At 57.8% G+C, this 18289-nt stretch overlaps 1 protein-coding gene across 1 annotated transcript; it reads left to right on the top strand.

Moving 5' to 3' along the window:
• Positions 1 to 352: 352 nt before the first annotated feature.
• Positions 353 to 14115, top strand: LOC130025736 (SEC14-like protein 4). The gene is made up of 12 exons (XM_056116540.1): positions 353 to 462; positions 4089 to 4164; positions 8134 to 8177; positions 8469 to 8528; positions 8608 to 8796; positions 10204 to 10299; positions 10624 to 10684; positions 11826 to 11909; positions 12507 to 12613; positions 12687 to 12826; positions 12909 to 13078; positions 13982 to 14115. The coding sequence occupies exons 1-12, from the start codon at positions 409 to 411 to the stop codon at positions 14107 to 14109; spliced, it is 1209 nt and encodes a 402-aa protein (XP_055972515.1). The 5' UTR covers positions 353 to 408; the 3' UTR covers positions 14110 to 14115.
• The last annotated feature ends 4174 nt before the right edge of the window (positions 14116 to 18289 follow it).

The following is an 18289-nucleotide window of genomic DNA, read 5'->3' on the forward strand; positions in this document are numbered from 1 at the left end:
GCTGCCCGCCTGGGACCACCGCGACGGAACCTGGGTTTTTCTGGGAAGAAATCCTCAGTCGCCTCCTCCCCGCAGGTCCTTTGCAGTCCCCCTCGCCCCGCCGGCGATCAGGGAGACTCTCCAGCCCCCTCCCCCCGGGAGATGGGGACCCCTCTTCGCCCCCCACTAGAGTGTCCGTTTGGGGATCCCACTTGGGGGTGTCACCTCCCTGCCCGGGACGACGGGGTGCATCTGGGCAACCCTGTTCAAAGCCCAGGGGAGCGGAGGGGCCGGAGGGAGGGGCGAGGCGGGGCGGGGCGGGGCGGGGCGGGCCGCTGCCATCTGACCTGTCAGGCAAAAGGGGAGGCGGGCAGCTGCCCGGCAGCACGTCGGACCGGCACTCCCGTGCCCACTGCGCGCGCGGGCACCATGAGCGGCAGAGTCGGGGACCTGAGCCCCCAGCAACAGGAGGCGCTGGCCAGGGTGAGGGGTTTGGCGGCGGGGAGGCTTGGGACGGGCCTGGACCGCGTGGCACCGCCGCGAGGAGCACCCTGGAGAGCGCCTCTGTGCGGGGGCTCGGACCCCAGCGCCCTCGGATAGGACACCGGACTGACAGCTTCACTGTCCACGCTGGGGCCCCGCGGGTCGCCCGGGTCCCAGCCCTGTGCGCTCCAGCCGGCGGTCCAGCCGGGTTCCTGGTCTCGGTCTCGGGGGCAGGGCGGCGCTGCCTTCGGGCTGAGCTTGGCAGGTTGGGGATTGCAACATTAGTTTGTTGGGTTTCTCCTTTAGGCTGGCAGACTTGCCAGGCCCAAACCTTTTCCCTATTGTTAGAGGAGCTCATTAAAGGGGAACGCAGGGTTCTGGGGTGGTGCCCAGACTGCCCTCCGCTGTCCCCAGCGTGGCGCAGGCCCTGGATAGATGCGTGTCTGCAGGCTTGGGTGCCGCTGGCTTCGCTGGCCTTGCAGGTGGCAGGAGGGTGCAAGGCAGGGACTGAGGATTGGGGTGAACTGGAGCGGAAGGAGCCGACAGCCCGGGCCATAGGTCACGCTGCTGTTAGGGCAGCTCAGGACTCACAGACAGGCACTTGGAGCTCCTGCCCTAAGGAAGGGTGGGTCGGGGAGGAAGGAAGCCGGGGCAGGGGCCCCTCGATGATTCTCCGTGAAGCAGACAGGACATCTCACAGTGGCCTTAAGGAGTCCCAGGCAATGGCTGTCTGGCCTCCAGGGAGGGACTGGGCACTCAGCTTTAGGTGACTTGTCCGGTCAGAGCATTACAATGCACAAGAGTTTGTTCTCGCTGGAGAGATGGTTCAGCGAGCACGGACTACACTTGGCTTGCACGTGGCCAGCCAGGGTTCAATCCCCAGCACCCCAGGTGGTCCCCTGAGCCTGCCCGGAGTGATCCCAGAGCGCAGGGTCCCGAGCACAGTGGGTGTGGCCCCAAACAAAGCAAGCATAGTTTATTCTCATCCTGTCCCTGCCAAGATTTAAAAGAAACAAATGTTATTTATCTTAATGAGGGGAAAAGAAAAAAAATGGGAAGAAGAGGGAGAGGACTCCCGAGATTCTGGACATCTAGACACATGGCCTTCAAGCCCGGGGCTGTGATGTCGCGCAGGTTGTGGGAAGGCTGAACCCAGGTCCATGGGCATATGGAGGGCAGGTACCAGTCTGCCTGTGGACAAGGCTGAGGGACACTGCTCTAGGCAGACACGCTCAGCCCGGTGGTCCAGCCAGGTTCCTGGTCTCGGGGGCAGGGCGGCACTGTCTTTGGACTGAGCTTGGCGAGTTTGGGATTGCAACCCGCCCCCATGGCCTCATTCATCCCAGTATCCCTCCCATCCCCCAACCCAGCAACTCCAGGAGTAACTCCTGAGGGCAGAGCCAGGAGTAACCCCTGAGCATCGCTGGGTGTGACCCCAAAACTGTCACTGTCTTCCCATTGTTCATCGATTTGCTCGAGCGGGCCCAGTAACGTCTCCATTGGAGATTTTGTTGTTACTGTGTTTGGCATATCAAATACATCACAGGTAGCTTGCCAGGCTCTGCCGTGTGGGCGAGATACTCTCGGTAGCTTGCCGGGCTCTCCGAGAGGGGCGGAGGAATCGAACTCGGGTCGGCCATGTTGGCTGCGTGCAAGGCAAACGCCCTACCGCTGTGCTATCGCTCCAGCCCAAAACTAAAAAAGAAATAATAATAAATACAATTTTTTGTTTTAATTTAGAAGTCCAAAGAAACTGAACTGGCCAATTCCTCCCAGCTTTTTCCAAGAATACTCTTGAAGCTGTGGGTTTGACTGCCAGACACATTTCTCCAGAGATTTTCTCCAGCTCACCCTCAGGCACACCCAGAGCCCACCCTTGAAACTTTCTCTTTATTTTTTCGGGGGGCAAGGAGGGCGCTGAGGCACAGCCCTTGCTCTTTCTCAAACAGTGCTCAGGGTTCCGGGGGCTGTTCCTGCCAAGGACCACCAGGTACCCTAAGGCTTCTGGGGCTGGGCCTGGGCATACTTCAAGGCTCAGTGGTTCTGGGGTTGAGCCAGGCCGGGGACAAGCACCCTAACTGCTGTCCCAGACCATAGCACACTCTTTCCCTTGCCCTGACTTTGAGTCCTTGTGTCCCTGGGCTGGGGTGACCTTGGGAAAGGAAGGTGTGCGACTGCCCCCTGCCTCCTCCCTCGGTCCCACGCCCCCAGCCTTAGTTTGCTCTTCTGAGGCACAGGGAGATGACTTCGATCCCTCCTGCTCGGGGGCCCTTCCTGAGGTCCAGGGAAGAAACTTCAGGATGCTGGCAGGGCCCAGGGGTGGAGGTGGCACCGTCCAGCCCTGCCCTCTCCCTCCATGCTGCCTCGGGAGCCCGGAGATCACCTGTTCAGCATGCAAGACCCACCCTCGGGGTTATTGGAGCAGCTGCCGTGGCCCCTGTTACTCATTTATACTGGAGTAATGATGACTCATCTGAGGCGCGTGAGCAGCACGCGGAGGCATGCTGCTTTTCAACAGCGGCACAAAAGCGAACGGGAGCTGGGTGGGTGGCTGGCCAGGCGGCCTCCTCACGCTCTGTCGGCATCTGTTTCTCGTCCCAGATTTGGCTTCACCAGCTGCCTTGCGAACCCAGCCTCGCTTTCAGCGCCCGTCTCCAGGAGACGGTGTCTTTTCTCTGTCTCCAACCCAGAGGCAGCCGTTCAGCAGCCCTCCTCTCCTCAGCCTCCTCTAGGTCCAGGCAAGGTGCCCCTTCCTCCCCATCAGTCCTTCCTTGAGCACCAGCCTTAGTTATTTCTGCAAAAAACCCGCTGACCAGGGCTCCAGGTAGTCGTGGCTTTGCCGGCCACCCCCATGTATCTGGCACCTGCTGCAGGTTAGGCCTGACGCTGTCTCTTACCTGCACAGACTCCTTTGACTCAGGTGTGTCATGAATCCCCACTTCACAGATGAGAAAACTGAGGCTCTGAGAGGTTTCATCACTTGCTTCCAAATCCGGACCCTCAAGAGGCAGCATCAGCACCACTCCCACCCTCGTCATCCCCAGGGGAACCCTGTGAGCCCCCAGCACTGCTGGTCTTAAGCACTGACCAGGGTCAAGTATTTTAGGCCTGCCCCCCCACCCACACCCAATCTTCTGAGCACTGTTGGGAGGCCCTTCCCCCACTTCCCGTAAAGGATGCACTATCAGGGACAGCATTCCTAGAGTGCTCTGTTTTCCAAACTATCTTTTCAAAACGAGAGAGGGCAGAGGTCACGTCAGACATGTAGAATGGGGGGCTCTTGGGGTCAGAACATCCAAAAGTTTGATTTTTTTATTTCTTTGTTTGGGGAGCACACCCAGTGATACACAGCGCTTCTTCCTAGCACTGTGCTCCTGGTAGTGCTGGGGGATGTGGGGTGTCGGGAATCAAACCTGGGTTGACCACATACAAGGCAAGTGCGCTGCCCGCTGGACTCCAGTCCCCGAAGCATTTGGAAAGGAGTCAGCCCTTCCTGCTGCGGGCAGTGGGTGCCCCTCCCCCCGTGTGGCAGAACCTTCTAAGCAGCTGCTTGCTGTGTGGTTCTGAGCTTGGGGATGCCCCCCGGGTCCTGGGATCCCCTCTAATCATCACATCCCTCCCCCTAGTTCCGGGAGAACCTCCAAGACCTGCTGCCCACGCTGCCCCATGCCGATGACTACTTCCTCCTGCGCTGGCTCCGAGGTGAGGCCTCTGAATCGGGTCCAGAGACAGGGACAGACAGCAGGGAGGGTAAGGGGTGTCTCAGGAAGCAGAGGGGAGACAGAGTGGGTCGGTGCAGAGAGTGATCAAGGACACTGGCTCTGGAATCGGCTTGAGGCTAGAACCTTCGTTCTCTCAATCAATAAGAAGTCCTGGCCTCAGTCTTCTCACCTGCAAAATGGGGCCGTGGCTGTTGTGAGGGTGAAGTGGGACAGAGGCGGGCGGATGTGAGGCTGGAGTGAATTGCCTCCAAGTTCTCAGGATGACAAGCCTGACCCAGTTGTGAGTCAATCATCACTAATTGTCTTCCGGATCTGCTTGCTGGGTCTCTCTCCAGTTTCTGGAAAGCAGGGCCGAGTCTCCCCACCCCCAAGGGAACCTGGCCTGGACCACATGCCCATTAGACAGTGCTGAAAGCGGATTTGACTAAAGGTAGAGGAAAGTCTTCCAGGAATTGCTACTGCAAAATAAAATAGGTTAATAGAACCATCCAGGGCTTAGGGGAAAATCTTATTTCGATTCAGCATACCCCACAGAAGAGAACTTGAACTTTGAGCCAGAAGAGATGTCAGAAATTAAAGGGAGAGAGGGTAGGACTCAAAACGGCGGCCTAGGGGCTGGAGCGATAGCACGGCAGGTAGGGCGTTTGCCTTGCACGCAGCCAACATGGCCGACCCAGGTTCGATTCCCAGCATCCCATATGGTCCCCTGGGCACCGCCAGGAGTAATTCCTGAGTGCAGAGCCAGGAGTAACCCCTGTGCATTGTTGGGTGTGAACCCCCCCCCAAAAAAAACAACGCTGGCCTATAGGAAGCTGGGGAGAGGACTCATATGATGGAGCACAAATGTGGCAAGCATGGGGCTCCGAGTTCAACCCCAGTATCATGTGATCTCCCAAGTGCCCCTGGATATAGTCCTGGTGATCTCCAGCACTGATGGGAAGGCCCCCAGCCCCAACTTACAACGGATATAAACGCTGGCCGGGGCTGTAGAGTAGGTAGGGCATTTGCCTTGCATGCAGCCAACCTGGGGTTCCATCTTCAGCATCCCATATGGTTCCCCAAGTCTGCCAGGAGTGATCCCTGAGCACAGTTGGGTGTGTCCTAAATGCAAAAAAAACGACAACAAAGAAAGAAAGATGTGAGGATAGAGAAAGGGAGAGGCACATGCTCAATGGTGAAGTAAAGGTAAAGGTCAAGGTAAAGGCCCTCCCGTTGATCGTCGATTTGCTCGAGTGGGCCCAGTAACGTCTCCATTGGAGACTTTGTTGTTACTGTGTCTGGCATATCCAATACATCACGGGGAGCTTGCCAGGCTCTGCCGTGCGGGCGAGATACTCTCGGTAGCTTGCTGGGCTCTCCGAGAGGGGCGGAGGAATCGAACTCGGGTCGGCCATGTTGGCTGCGTGCAAGGCAAACGCCCTACCGCTGTGCTAGGCAGGTTTAATTGAAACTCATTTAGAAAGATGTGAGGGGAGAGAGAGAGAGAAGCACGTGTTCTAGAGAAGTCCAAGCAAAGAAACACAGAGGAGAAAGTGAGACACATATTCCAGGGAGAACACGGGCTTGAGGAGCAAGACTTTCTGGGTCTTATTTAATTTCATCCTTTCAACAAGTGTGGAAAAAAAACCATTATTTACACTTAAGAGATTACCAAAAAAAAGGAAAGAAATAAAAGAAAATGAAAACAGATATAGGGCTAGGGATGTGACTAGTGGTAGAGCTCCATTTCTTTTTTATTTTTATTTTGGCTCTTCTGGGTCACACCCAGTGATGCTCAGGGTTACTCCTGCCTCTGCACTCAGGAACAACTCCTGGCTGTGCTGGAAGGACCATCTGAGATGTTGAGGATCAAACCTGGGCCGAGTGTGTGCAAGGCAAACACCCAACCCACTATACTATCACTCTAGCCATGCAGCATCAGTCTTGCATGTGTGGGCCCTGGGTTCAATGCCCAGCACCATATAACCAAAGAGAGAGGGAGATTCTGGGGCTGAGGAAGTAGATCCTTGGTAGAGCACTTACCTTTCATGAATGAGACTCTGGGTTTGATCTCCCAACACCACACACACACACACACACACACACACACACACACACACACAATCAAATACAAAACTAAGGTTCAGAAGGGGCAGTGATTTGCTTGAGGTTTCTACGCAAATAAAACTAGAATTCAAGCCCAAACCTGTCTGACGAGCTGAATCAGCCCCCAGCACCATCAGTGAGAACAGGCATGCTGGCTCTCCCTCTCTCCCTCTTCCTCTCTCTCTTTCTCCCTCTCTCCTTCTCTCCCTCCCCCCAATCTCCTAGAACAGCATTTTCAATCTTATCTGCCTACTAATCAGCAAAAAATGTTTGGCTAGGATAAGCGTTTAATTTATTTGTCATTTTAAAACTATTCTTTTTTTAATGGGGCCAGAGAGAGAGAGTTTGGTAATTCGCCTTACACAGGACAGACCCCTGTTAAATCCACACATGATCCCTGGGCCTCACCAGAAGGGATCCCTGAGCACAGAGACGGGAATAAGCCCTGAGCACCACCAGGTGTGGCCGACATCACACCCCCAATACTGTGGTAAATAATGTTTTCTATTTCTGCCAAACTTTCTGAACCATTGCTCCTATTTTTACCAGAGTTTGCAGGTGTAAAAAGGTTTAAAAATCATTGCTCTAGAGGGTTGAAGATCCTTCCATTTTGTTTATTTATTTATTTCATTATTTATCTTTGGTTCGGGCTGGAGTGATAGCACAGCCGTAAGGTGTTTACCTTGTGCGCAGCTGGCCAGGCCAAGCCGGGTTCGATTCCTCCGCCCCTCTTGGAGAGCCTGACAAGCTACCGAGAGTATCTTGCCCGCATGGCAAAGCCTGGCAAGCTACCCATGATGTATTTTATATGCCAAACACAGTAACAAGTCTCATGATGGAGACGTTACTGGGCCCACTCGAGCAAATCAGTGAACAACGGGAGGACTGTGACCATGACTGTGATCTTTGGTTCGGGTATCAGATCCAGTGGTGCTCAGGACAAGGCTTGGGGAACCATACGGAGTGCCAGGGAATCAAAGCTAGGCCAGCTGCCTACAGGGAAAGCACTTTCCCCACTGTACTATCCTCCTGACCCCTATTTTTTTTTTTTGGTTGTGGGGAGTCACACCTGGTGAGGCTCAGGGCTTACTCCTGGCTCTGTACTCAGGGATCACTCCTGGTGGTGTACAAGGGGCCTATAGGGGGTGCCTGGGAGCACTATCTTGCTGGGTCCTCGTTTGCTTAATCTGTCTCTCCATTTTTTTGTCTGTCTGTCTGTCTGTCTGTCTGTCTGTCTGTCTCTCTCTCTCTCTCTCTCTCTCTCTCTCTCTCTCTCTCTCTCTCTCACACACACACACATACACACACAGGACCTCTCATTCTTGGAAGTGTCCCCAAATAAATGATCAGTGCTCGAAAGACTAGGAAGAAGAACAAAATTCCCTCGATTCAAAAGAAAAACTGGAATTAGAGTTTCACTGAGCAGAATTCTTGCCTCCGTGATTCTTTAAAAAGCTTCAGACTATGAGAGCTCAAGGTCCTGAATTCAGGCTTTGCAGGCTGAGCGGTGGGTTCGCCCTGCACCCAGCTCCACAAGACCCCATGAGCACTGCTGGCAGCAGCTACTTGAGCACCCCTAGTCTGGTCTCCCCTGTATATTCTCGGGGTTGCCAGGAGGAAATTTCTGCTTATTCAAAAAGCAGTCTCAAGCCTCCTCTTCCCTAGGCTCTTCTTGCAGCTCGGGACTTTTTTTGGTTGGCTTTGGGCCACACCTGGTGATGTTCAGGGGTTGCTCCTGGCTCCGGACTCAGGAATCATTCCTGGTGGTGCTCAGGGAACCATATGGGATGCCAGGGATTGAACCCTGGTTGTCTGCATGAAAGGCAAGCACTTTCCCCACTATACTCTCTCTCCGGCCCTGCAGCTCGCAACTTTGACCTGCAGAAATCTGAGAACATGCTCCGAAAGGTGAGCCGCACCTGTGGAGGGTCCTACACCCCCCCCACCCCACCCCGCGTGCAACCCACAGGCACCAGCCACAAAGGGTGGGCGGCCGCCTTCGCTCCATCCTGTGTTGAGGTTTCTTCTCCCGTTCTCCTCGGATCCCCTTTATCTTCAGCCCTGGGTGACCCCGGGTCCCCGTCCCAGTGTCCCCCTTCCCACCCCCTCCGTGATTTGAGGGGTGCCCTGGCAGGACTATTAGCCATGGGCCCTTGAGGCCAGCGGTAGCTGACTCCAACGCTCGCCGTGTCTCTCCAGCACGTGGAGTTCCGGAAGCAACAGGACCTGGACCACATCCTCTCGTGGCAGCCCTCCGAGGTGAGCCCCAACATCCCCCCTTAGGTGTCCCCCACCAGCCGCCCCGCTGAGCTGGCTGAACGGTCCCTTCCCTGCACAGGTGGTCGAGCGGTACGACTCCGGCGGGCTGTGTGGCTATGACTATGACGGCTGCCCCGTGTGGTTCGACATCATTGGGACCCTTGACCCCAAGGGGCTGCTCCTGTCAGCCTCTAAGCAAGAGTTGCTCCGGAAGCGCATCAAGGTCTGCGAGATGCTTCTGCAGGAGTGTGAACGGCAGAGTCAGAGGGTGAGCGGCCAGGAACAAGGGCGTGCAGCCTGTCCATGTGGGGGGCTCCAGGACGGGCTGGAGAGGGGAGACCCCCAGCACCGCCTACTCCCCATTTTTCAGCACACCCGGGGCCCTGGTGCCGCGTGGTGTCCCCAAAAACTCACCCATGGACTTCAAACACGCAGGTGACTCCCATGGATGTTCCCCCCTTCCCCCCAACCTGGGGTGAGCTTCTGACCTTGGGTACCGTGAAGGGCCCAGCTCTGTTTTTTGGACAGTGCATGGTCAGCTATGCTGGTATAAAGGACGTTGGTCCCACCCCCCACCAACGTAAGCGTCATTACCCCAAGCACCTGAGGGGGGCGCCATTGCCTTGGGCATCCTGCAAGCAGTGACCGCTGGCAATGACCAAGTTCCCTCATGGATCTCTAGAAGCTACTCTGGAGTCACAACAAAAAAAAAGATTAAGCCCTGCAGGTTCAAGGCTTCTGAGACAATCAGAAGCCACGCCCCCCTTTGCCTCTCCTTGCCTGGTGTGTTCTGCCTACACCCTTCCCTAGGATCTTTTTTTTGGGGGGGGAGGTTGAGGGGGGTTTGGACCACACCTGACAGGCAGTGCTCAGGGCTTACTCCTAGTTCTGTGCTCACTTCTAGCTCAGGGATCACTCCTGGCAGGGCTCGAGGGACCATATGGGGGGGAATTGCACCTGGGGTGACCCTGTGGAAGGCAAATGCCCTACCTGTTGTGCAATCTCTCCAGCCCCACTTTCCCTCGGAATTTCAGTGACAAACCCTTGGTTGTGTGGGGCTGACTGAGCTGCAGGCGGAACCATTCTGCCACAGTGGGATGATGTGGCTAGTGACTGGCCCCAAGTGAGGTGGCTGAGGTTGGCCAAGGGCATCCCCTACTGAGATCCACAACAAGCAAGAGGGAACGACAAGAGCATCTGGTTCCAACAGACGTGCCTCGCTGATGTTCCAGGCTGGAAACAACATCTCCCACCCCCCAGACATACTGATCTGGGCCATCATGATGGTGATATGTTGGTGATACTCCTACTAGTAACATCTGATATTTTAACCAAGGACTGGCCGCGCCCCCGTGTGTTAGCACAGCAATTCCATCCCAACGAGGAATTTGCCCCACATTACAGATTAAGAAAGTCAGGCCAGGAAGGGTTCTAAATTCACCCCAGCCTGTCAGCTGTGGATCCGCAGATGCTGAACAACAGTGAAGTTGACTAATTTCACGAGGCGTCTGTAGGAGGCCCCGGGGCCTGGGCCCTGAGGCAGAGTCTCCTCAAATCCGACATGGAGCCGTCTGTTGGGCTGTGGGCAGCCGGAGGTGGGAGGAAGAGTCTCTCTGGACAGCTGCTCTAGGCTGGAGCTGCGGCCTCACTGGGGTCTCTGCCCTGTCCCCTGCAGCTGGGCAGGAAGATCGAGACCATGGTGATGGTGTTTGACATGGAGGGGCTGAGCCTGAGGCACCTGTGGAAGCCAGCGGTCGAGGTCTACCAGCAGGTAAGGTAGGCAGCTGGCTCGGGGCCATAGGGAGTCACTGCCCACCCCGTCTTCCAGTTCAGAGAGGAGGGGGACGCCCCCTGGGGCCCCCACACAAGAGAAGCAAAGTTGACCTGGGGCCCATCCTCCAGGGAGAAAGAGGAGCAAGGTACCACGGGTGGGGGCGGGGATGGGGGTGAGGGCTGCGTTCACAGCAGGGGGGCAGTGCAGAGGGGTGGGGCCTGGGGCCCAGGGGGCTCTTGTCTCAGGGCAGCAGTCACTGACATTTGGGTGCAGCTGGAGGGGGAACCTGGCCTCAACCAGACTTGTCTTGACCGCACACAGTTTTTTGCCATGCTGGAAGCGAATTATCCTGAGACGGTGAAGAAGTTATTTGTCGTTAGAGGTGAGAGCATGAAGGCACATGGCTGCCTGGGGGAGGGAGGGGCATGAGGAAGGGAGGAGACAGTGAGTGGAAACGTTGCTAAATTCAGGGACTGTCCAATCAGCCTTTGTGAGGGGCTACTTCCCCCCGCCACCCCCCACCCCCTGCCACACACACACTCCTTCTGTCCTTTGCAGAGCTAAAAGTACATTCCTATACTTCTGGAATATACTGGCACGTGGCAGGAGCGTTCAAATAAGTTATGTGTCTAAATAGGCACTGTGATTTTCCTTCCTTATTTGCGTGTGAAGACTAACAGATGGTCCACGGGCCACACTGGTGGGCAGGCCCACTTTGAGCCCGAGTGGTGCTCAGCCTTCCATGAGGAGGTGGGTGGACAGCGCCTGGCCCTAGGATGCGGAGATCCGTTTTCAAGTTTCAGTGGTTTTGTGACCTTATGCAAGTTGTTGGATTTTGGAATGGGGGCTTGGGATAATGCATCTGGCAATGCTACTCCTGGCTCTGCACTCAGGAATCACTCCTGACAGTGCTCCGGGGACCCTATGGGGTGCCGGGAATCAAAGCTGGGGCAGCTGCTTGCAAGGCAAGCGCCCTCCCCGCTGCACTATCTCTCCATCCCCTGTGACGTTGTATAAGTTTCTAACCTCATGGAGCCTCAGTTTTCCTGTTCTGTAAAATGGAAGTGCAATGGCACCATCCCCGTAAGAGAGCTGTGGGGCTCAGGCGACCTTCTGTTGCAAAGGCATCACGCAGTGCCTGCTCCACAGAAAACACCTGGCAAACGGCAGGGACTCGGGCGGGCCACGAGGGCTCGTGCACTTGCCCCTGAGAGGATTCCGTGGCCGTCTGAGGACTCTGGCTGTGAGGCAAGAGGCATCGTGGGAGAATCGACACTGATTCAGCCCCAGAGCTGAGCCGAGGAGGCGGGCATTGGGGGGAACCAGGCCTGTGCCATGCATGTGGTGTTGAGTGAGCTCTCCACTTTCTAGTTGACATCACTCAGACCCTGGTGAGTGACTGGTCAAAGGTTACCTAGCCGGAAGGAACAGAATCTGGACCTGTCCAGCTCCTGACCAGCCCCAGTCCTTGGTGTCCGGATCTTCTCTGGCCCTGCTTTCTGAGGGGGTTTCCTGTGTTTCAGCTCCTGCGCTGTTCCCTGTGGCCTTCAACCTGGTCAAGTCGTTCATGAGTGAGGAGACACGGAAGAAAATAATGATTCTGGGAGGTGAGTGCCTTAGACCCCATCTGTGCCGTCTCCACGCCGGGATGCAGCGGTCAGGGCTCAGGCCCCGGGTCTCATCTCTTCAGACACTGACCTTGACCTCACTCAGAAGCCTTTGTGGGCTGGAGCAATAGCACAGAGGGTAGGGCTTTTGCCATGCACGTGGCCAACCCGGGTTCAATTCCCAGCATCCCATATGGTCCCCCGTGCACTGCCAGGAGTAATTCCTGAGTGCATGAGCCAGGAGTAGCCCCTGTGCATCGCCGGGTGTGACCCAGAAAAGAAAGAAAAAAGAAAGAAGAAGCCTTTGGCCCCTTGGAGGAGAGGTGCCAATCGCAGACCAGAGGCTGGGTGGCCTTATGAAGCTCTTGGGTGTTCTCAAGAATGGGCTTCCTGGAGGGATGGGTGTTTGATCATTGTGTGATTGTAACCTAGTCATGAAAGCTCACGGTGATTCAATAAAATTAAAAAAAAAAAAAGAATGGGCTTCCAAGGGACCGAGTTCAGAATATGTCCAGTCCCCTCACTGAGTAGGGTCCCGGCTACACCCTGCCAAGCCTCCCTGAGCCCCTCAGAACATCCCTTCACCCTCCCCTCCAGGCAACTGGAAGCAGGAGCTGGTCAAGTTCATCAGCCCTGACCAGCTGCCCATGGAGTTTGGGGGGACCATGACAGACCCCGATGGCAACCCCAAGTGCCTGACCAAGGTACAGCGTGCCCCGGAGGTGGGGGCAGGGAGCTGGCCCCGCTGTACTCCTGCTCACCCACCCTCACCCACAGATCAACTACGGGGGCGACGTGCCCAAGAGCTACTACCAGCAGAACCAGGTGAGAGTCCAGTATGAACACATGGCCACGGTGGGTCGCGGCTCATCCCTGCAGGTGGAGCACGAGATCCTGTTCCCCGGCTGTGTGCTCAGGTAGGCACGGCGGCCCCCAGGGACCCTGGGCACAGCTGGGCGGTGCCCGGAGAGCCCTCACAGTGGCCCCGTTGCCCCGCAGGTGGCAGTTCGCCTCGGAAGGGTCCGATATCGGCTTCGGGGTTTTCCTGAAGACCAAGATGGGGGAGCGGCAGCGGGCCGGGGAGATGACGGAGGTGCTGCCCAGTCAGCGCTACAATGCCCACATGGTGCCCGAGGACGGGAGCCTCACCTGCGCGGAGGCTGGCGTGTGTAAGGCCTGTCCCCTCTGTCTGTGGGTGGACGCGCGCCCCTCCTCACGGCCCTGCCACCGCCAAAAAATAAAGAGGGGCCGGGAGAGAGCATGAAGGGTTGGAAGACTGGGATCCCGGGTTCCATCCCCGGCACTGCCAGGAGGGACCCTTGAGCCCTGAGCTGGGATAAGCCCACCCCACCGAAGAAGAAAGAAAGAGGGAAGGGCCCGAGAGATAGGACGGCAGGGAGGTGGCTTGCCTTGCACATGTCTGACCCGGGTTCGAGCCCCAGAACCATATGGTATTGTGAGCCTTCCCAGGAATAAGCCTGAGAGTCTGGCCTAAAAATCCAAACCAAAAAAAAATAAAATGGGGTTGGAGTGATAGCACAGCGGGTAAGGCGTTTGCCTTGCATGTGGCCGACCTGGGTTCGATTCCCAGCATCCCATAGGGTCCCCCCCAGCACCGCCAGGAGTAATTCCTGAGTGCAGAGCCAGGAGTAACCCCTGTGCATCACTGGGTGTGACCCAAAAAGGAAAAAAAAGTCCAAACAAAAAAATGGAAGGAAGGAAGGAAGGAAGGAAGGAAGGAAGGAAGGAAGGAAGGAGAAAAGGAAGGAAGGACAAGAAATTAGAAGAGAAAGTCAAGGCACCCTCGCCATGCCTCAGTTTCCCCGTGCATGATGGGGAGACAGTCCCTTCTGTCCCTTTCTCAGAGGCCACTTGGCTTCTGAGAAAGTCCTCGGTGCCAGCCTGGCCCCTAGAAGGCCAAGAGCCCACAGGGCATTCATTCATTCCCTTAGCACGGCGTTACCCAAGACACTGGGCTGAGCAACGGGCCGGTGGCCAGGCCATTTCCAAGGGTCCCAGGTGAGCAGGGGTGCAGCAGCCTGGCCTTGCCGACCTCCTCTCTGTCCTTGCAGATGTTCTGCGCTTCGACAACACCTACAGCCTGATGTTTCCCAAGAAGGTCAGCTACACGGTGGAGGTGCTGCTCCCGGACAAGGCCTCTGCAGAGAAGCTCCACGAGGGGGGGGGCCCGGCCCCATGAGGGCCCGCCTGCCTGGCGCCCCTGCCTGCCCTCCCCAGCGAGGTGGCGGACCTCCTTCGTCCAGCCCACCCTGCGTGTTGGCATGGGCCCCTGGCATGCCAGAGCGGGAGGGGTCCAGCCGGGGGAACTTTCCTTGACTTGCTCCTGAGGATTGCCCTGGTCTCCCCCTCACCTGGCGCCAGGCACGGGGCGGGGAGGCCCAGCTGCAGGCCTGAAGCCCCCTTCTCTGCCTGGAGGGGGTCAGGGTGGCCGGAGGCAGCTGGGCGGGGACAGCCCCGGGTCTCAGCGCCGCCTGGACAACCTCGCGGGCCCAAGGCGCTTTTGGAAGGGCAAAAACGTGTGACCCATGGCGGAGGGGCCTGAGACTCTCAGGGACCTTGCACCCCTCCCCCCTGCCGTGCCCATAAGAGCTCCTGTGGCGTGGAAGGTGCCGGAAGGTGGAGGGAAGCCGCCCTCCCTGACTTGTGTCTCTGCGAGGGCACAGCTGAGGGGCAGCTGTCATGCTCAGCGCCAGCCGGGAACAGCGTCTGTCTCTGGGGCTCTCCAGGTGCCCACCTGCCACACAGGGGGAACTGTGGCCAACAGCACGCCCACAGCAGCCCTCGCCAAGAGAGCGGCCGAGCGGGTTGTGGCCAGGTTGCCTCCCCACTCTGTCCCCGCCCAGCCTCTGGTGGAGCCACTGGCCGCCTGACCCACCCGCGGCTACTGCCCAGCGCTCCTGAACCACCAACTCACAGGGCTCTGCTCGGCCGCCCCCAGACCCGGGTCCCTCACACCCCCACCGGGGTCCGCCCACCCTCGGGTCCTGGGCCTCATTTTCTCAGGCTTCTCCATGCCCGTTGGGGGGTGTGAGGCCCGGGGAAGCGGGGTCTTCTCGAACCCTCCGTGGCACTAGGTTTGGCTGTTTGGAGTCTGAGTAGGGGCCGGCGGCTCTCACAGGCATCTTAAATGACATTAAAAGAAATAAATGCCCCAAACTGGTGCCACAAGGCCCTGCTGCTCCAGCAGTGTCTGTGTCTTGTTATTCCGTTTTGAGGCCACACCGGCCATGTGTCACTCCTGATGTTGGAGGCGGGGTACAGATGTGGTACCTGAGAGCAAACCTGGGCCACCCGTATGCAAAGCATGTGCCGTAGCCCGCTGAACCATCTCTCCCTCTGTATCCCTCCCTCCCTCCCTCGCTGCTCCTCTCTCTCTCCCTCTTTCTCCCTCTCTCCCTCTCTTTCCCTCTCTCCTCCTCTCCCTTTCTCTCCCTCTCTCTCTTCCTCTTTCTCCTCCATCTCTCTTCCTCTCTCATTTCTTTCTCCCCCTTCTCCCTGTCTCTTGCTTACTTTCTCTCTCTCTTTTTCTCTCCTCTATCTCTCCCTCCCTCTCCCCCCCTCCCTGGTCCTCCGGCAAGTTTGAGGCAATGCCCACTTGACCGAGACCAGAGAGAGGCTGGAAGGGTTGGGGCGTGGGCTTTGCTGTGAGAGCCCCAGCTCCGATGCCTGGTCCTTGCGAGGTCCCCCAAGCACCAACAGAAGCCAGCCCTGAGCAACGAGCCAGGAGTGGCCACAGAGCAGGGGTGTGGCCCAAAGACCAAAAAAGGAAAAAGGAAAGGACCCCATCAGACATCCGGGGAGTGCTTCTCGCCCCAGAGGTGACAGGCTCCGCCCCACCCGTGCCCCCCAATACAGCCGTCCCAGAGACTGTCAGATCTGAGCAACCAAGACACTCAGGGGTCCCAGAGCCACCATCCCACTGCCCTGGGCAGGCCCTGAGCGTGGCCAGCTGGGTGGGGAGGACACTGTGCTTCCCCCCCGCCATGGTCCTCAAAGAAGCTCCGGGTTCCTCCCTCCACCCTCTGAATCCAAGGAGTCCCGCAGACTTCCTCTAGCTGTGATCACAGCTCAGTTCTTTTACACAGAGGGGTGGGGGGCGGGTAGGAAGTCCAGAGGGGGGGTCCGCTGTGAGTGCTACGCCAGGAGGGCAGGACCCCCTGCAGAGGTGCTACAGGGCATCCTGCCTGGTTAGGGGGCACTTTGAGACCTTGGTGGGGGTGTCCTTCCTCATTGGAACTTCACTCTGTCTGTCTCTCTGTCTGTCTCTGACTCTGTCTCTCTTTTTGGAGGAGGGGAAGGAGCCACACCAGGCTATGCTCAGGACTTCCTCCTGGCTCTGTGTTCACCCCCCTACCCCCCCCCCCCCCCACACACACACACACTCTCTCTGTGGTGGTCTCAGGGGGCCATGAGTGGTGCTGAAGCGGAAGCGGATGGAGGGGCGGGGGAGTGCAAGGCCAGTGCCCACGCCCTGTGAACTCTCTTGCCTCTCGACAAAAACAAGTGAATGCCAGGCAGGAGCCCAGGGAGGGCCGACCGGGCTGACGTTTGTTCCTCTGTCCATTTATTCATGGCCTGTGAGGGCGGCTCAGTGGGAGTCGCGGCAGGCCCCAGGGACAGAGCCGGCTGTGCCAGCAGGAAGCTGGCCGGGTCTCAGGGCGGCCGATGACCTGTGAGCGAATGGGCATATCCTCAAGATGTGTGCAGGGAGGGGCAAGAGGTGAACTGGGTGCTGCGGGGGTGGGGCGGGAGGCACCCAGAAAGATCAGATGTGCTGTGCCCAGGGCCAGCCAGAGGGAGGGTGCGAGGGGGCGGGTGTTCTGGTGGCGGGGAGCCTCCCCCACAGTGGGGCGCCTGAGGCCACTGCCAGGCTGAAGGGCTCTTGGGAGGTGCTGGTCATGGCTCCCCAATGTTTGCCACCTCTTTGTGAACAACTGTGTACACATTCGTTGTTCACGAAGCCGTTTTATAACGCAGGTTACAAATCCCAGCCTTGCTGCGGGTCAGGAAAGAATGCCGCAATCCTGGCAGGGGGCCACGGAGCAGAAACTTGCTCAGAACGTACCCAGCTGGAAACACCCAGGTCTCCTCTGGCCGAGGCCTGGAGGCGCAGCCTGCCCTTCCCAGGGCCTTCCTTCCTAGAGGCCCCCCAAGTCTTCCAGGAGGGTGGGGGTCAAGGTTAGAAAGCCCTACTGCAGGCCCGCCCTCAGGACCCCACAACCCTTCATTCCATTTCATCCACGCCTAAGAGCCCCAGCCAGAGAGAACTTGGCTACTGGAAGATCTCCGCACTCCACAGTTGCACGGCCTGTTGACTCGTCCCCCGCAGCAGACAAGCAGCTGTGACCCCCTTTTATAGGCCAGGAAACCCAGGGATAAAGTCGAGCTGTCCAGGGTCTGGAGCAATAGCAAAGCGGGTAGGGCATTTGCCTTGCACACGACCGACCTGGGTTCGATTGCCAGCATCCCATATGGTCCCTCAAGCACTGCCAGGAGTAATTCCTGAGTGCAGAGCCAGGAGGAACCCCTGAGCATCGCCGGGTGTGACCCAAAAAGCAAAAAAAAAAAAATAGTCTAGCTGTCCAGTGGCAGAGATGACCGGCACCCTGGATAGCTGCTGGGGGTCAGGGGCCCTGCCCGCCCCCGGTGGATGTGGGCAGGTGACCTAGGATGGAGATACAGGACGGGAAAAGGTGTGGAGCTTCTTTGGGGTAGGGAGTGGGAAGTCTGGCAACAGCTGCCTAGACATAAGTGCACCGTTACCACCACCGGCCCTGGGTGCCTGGCCCTGGGGGGAGGCTGAGAGCTTTGCCCCCAGATCACCAAGGAGAAGGGAGGTGCTCAGGACGGGAAGTGACGTGGTAAAGAGAAGACACAGGCTTGGGCCCAGATGCCCTGTGCAGGCGGGAGCTTCACCAACCCAGTGACCTGCACGTTTGCTGCAGCTTCTGCGCCGGAGACTAGTGGGGCGCGATTCCACATTCAGCCACTAGGGGCCAGAGTCGAGTCATACCTCCGTCCTCAGTGTCCATCCCCCCATCCCTGACCGGCACTGGGCAGTGGGGGGGAGGAGGGAGAGGCTACATTCATCGGGCCCTGGTTGTCAGTGGGGTGGTCGGGACTGGCAGGAGGAGGTGGTCTGGACCGGGTTCCGGCCAGGCTCTGCCACTCACTGGCCTGCTTCTCAATCCATCTGACCTTCTCTCTTACCTGGATCCCTGAAGGAGTGCAGGACTCGCCCTGGACTCCACTTCATCCAGCTCCTTCCTGCCTCCCCACATGAGCTGGTGCCTTACCCTCAGGCGAGACCCGCTCTCCAGGCTGGTCCTCTAAGGCCTCGGGGGTCTCTGAAGCCTTCC

Source organism: Sorex fumeus, unplaced genomic scaffold (genome assembly GCF_029834395.1).
Source record: "Sorex fumeus unplaced genomic scaffold, SorFum_2.1 ptg000032l, whole genome shotgun sequence".
Classification (NCBI taxonomy): domain Eukaryota; kingdom Metazoa; phylum Chordata; class Mammalia; order Eulipotyphla; family Soricidae; genus Sorex; species Sorex fumeus.

Bases quoted from the DNA above. Each gene is read 5' to 3' on its own strand.
- LOC130025736 (XM_056116540.1), top strand. From the start codon at position 409: ATGAGCGGCAGAGTCGGGGACCTGAGCCCCCAGCAACAGGAGGCGCTG. The intron at 8,178-8,468 runs GTGAGCCGCACC...GTGTCTCTCCAG, and splicing joins CTGAGAACATGCTCCGAAAG to CACGTGGAGTTCCGGAAGCA. The intron at 13,079-13,981 runs GTAAGGCCTGTC...CTGTCCTTGCAG, and splicing joins CTGCGCGGAGGCTGGCGTGT to ATGTTCTGCGCTTCGACAAC.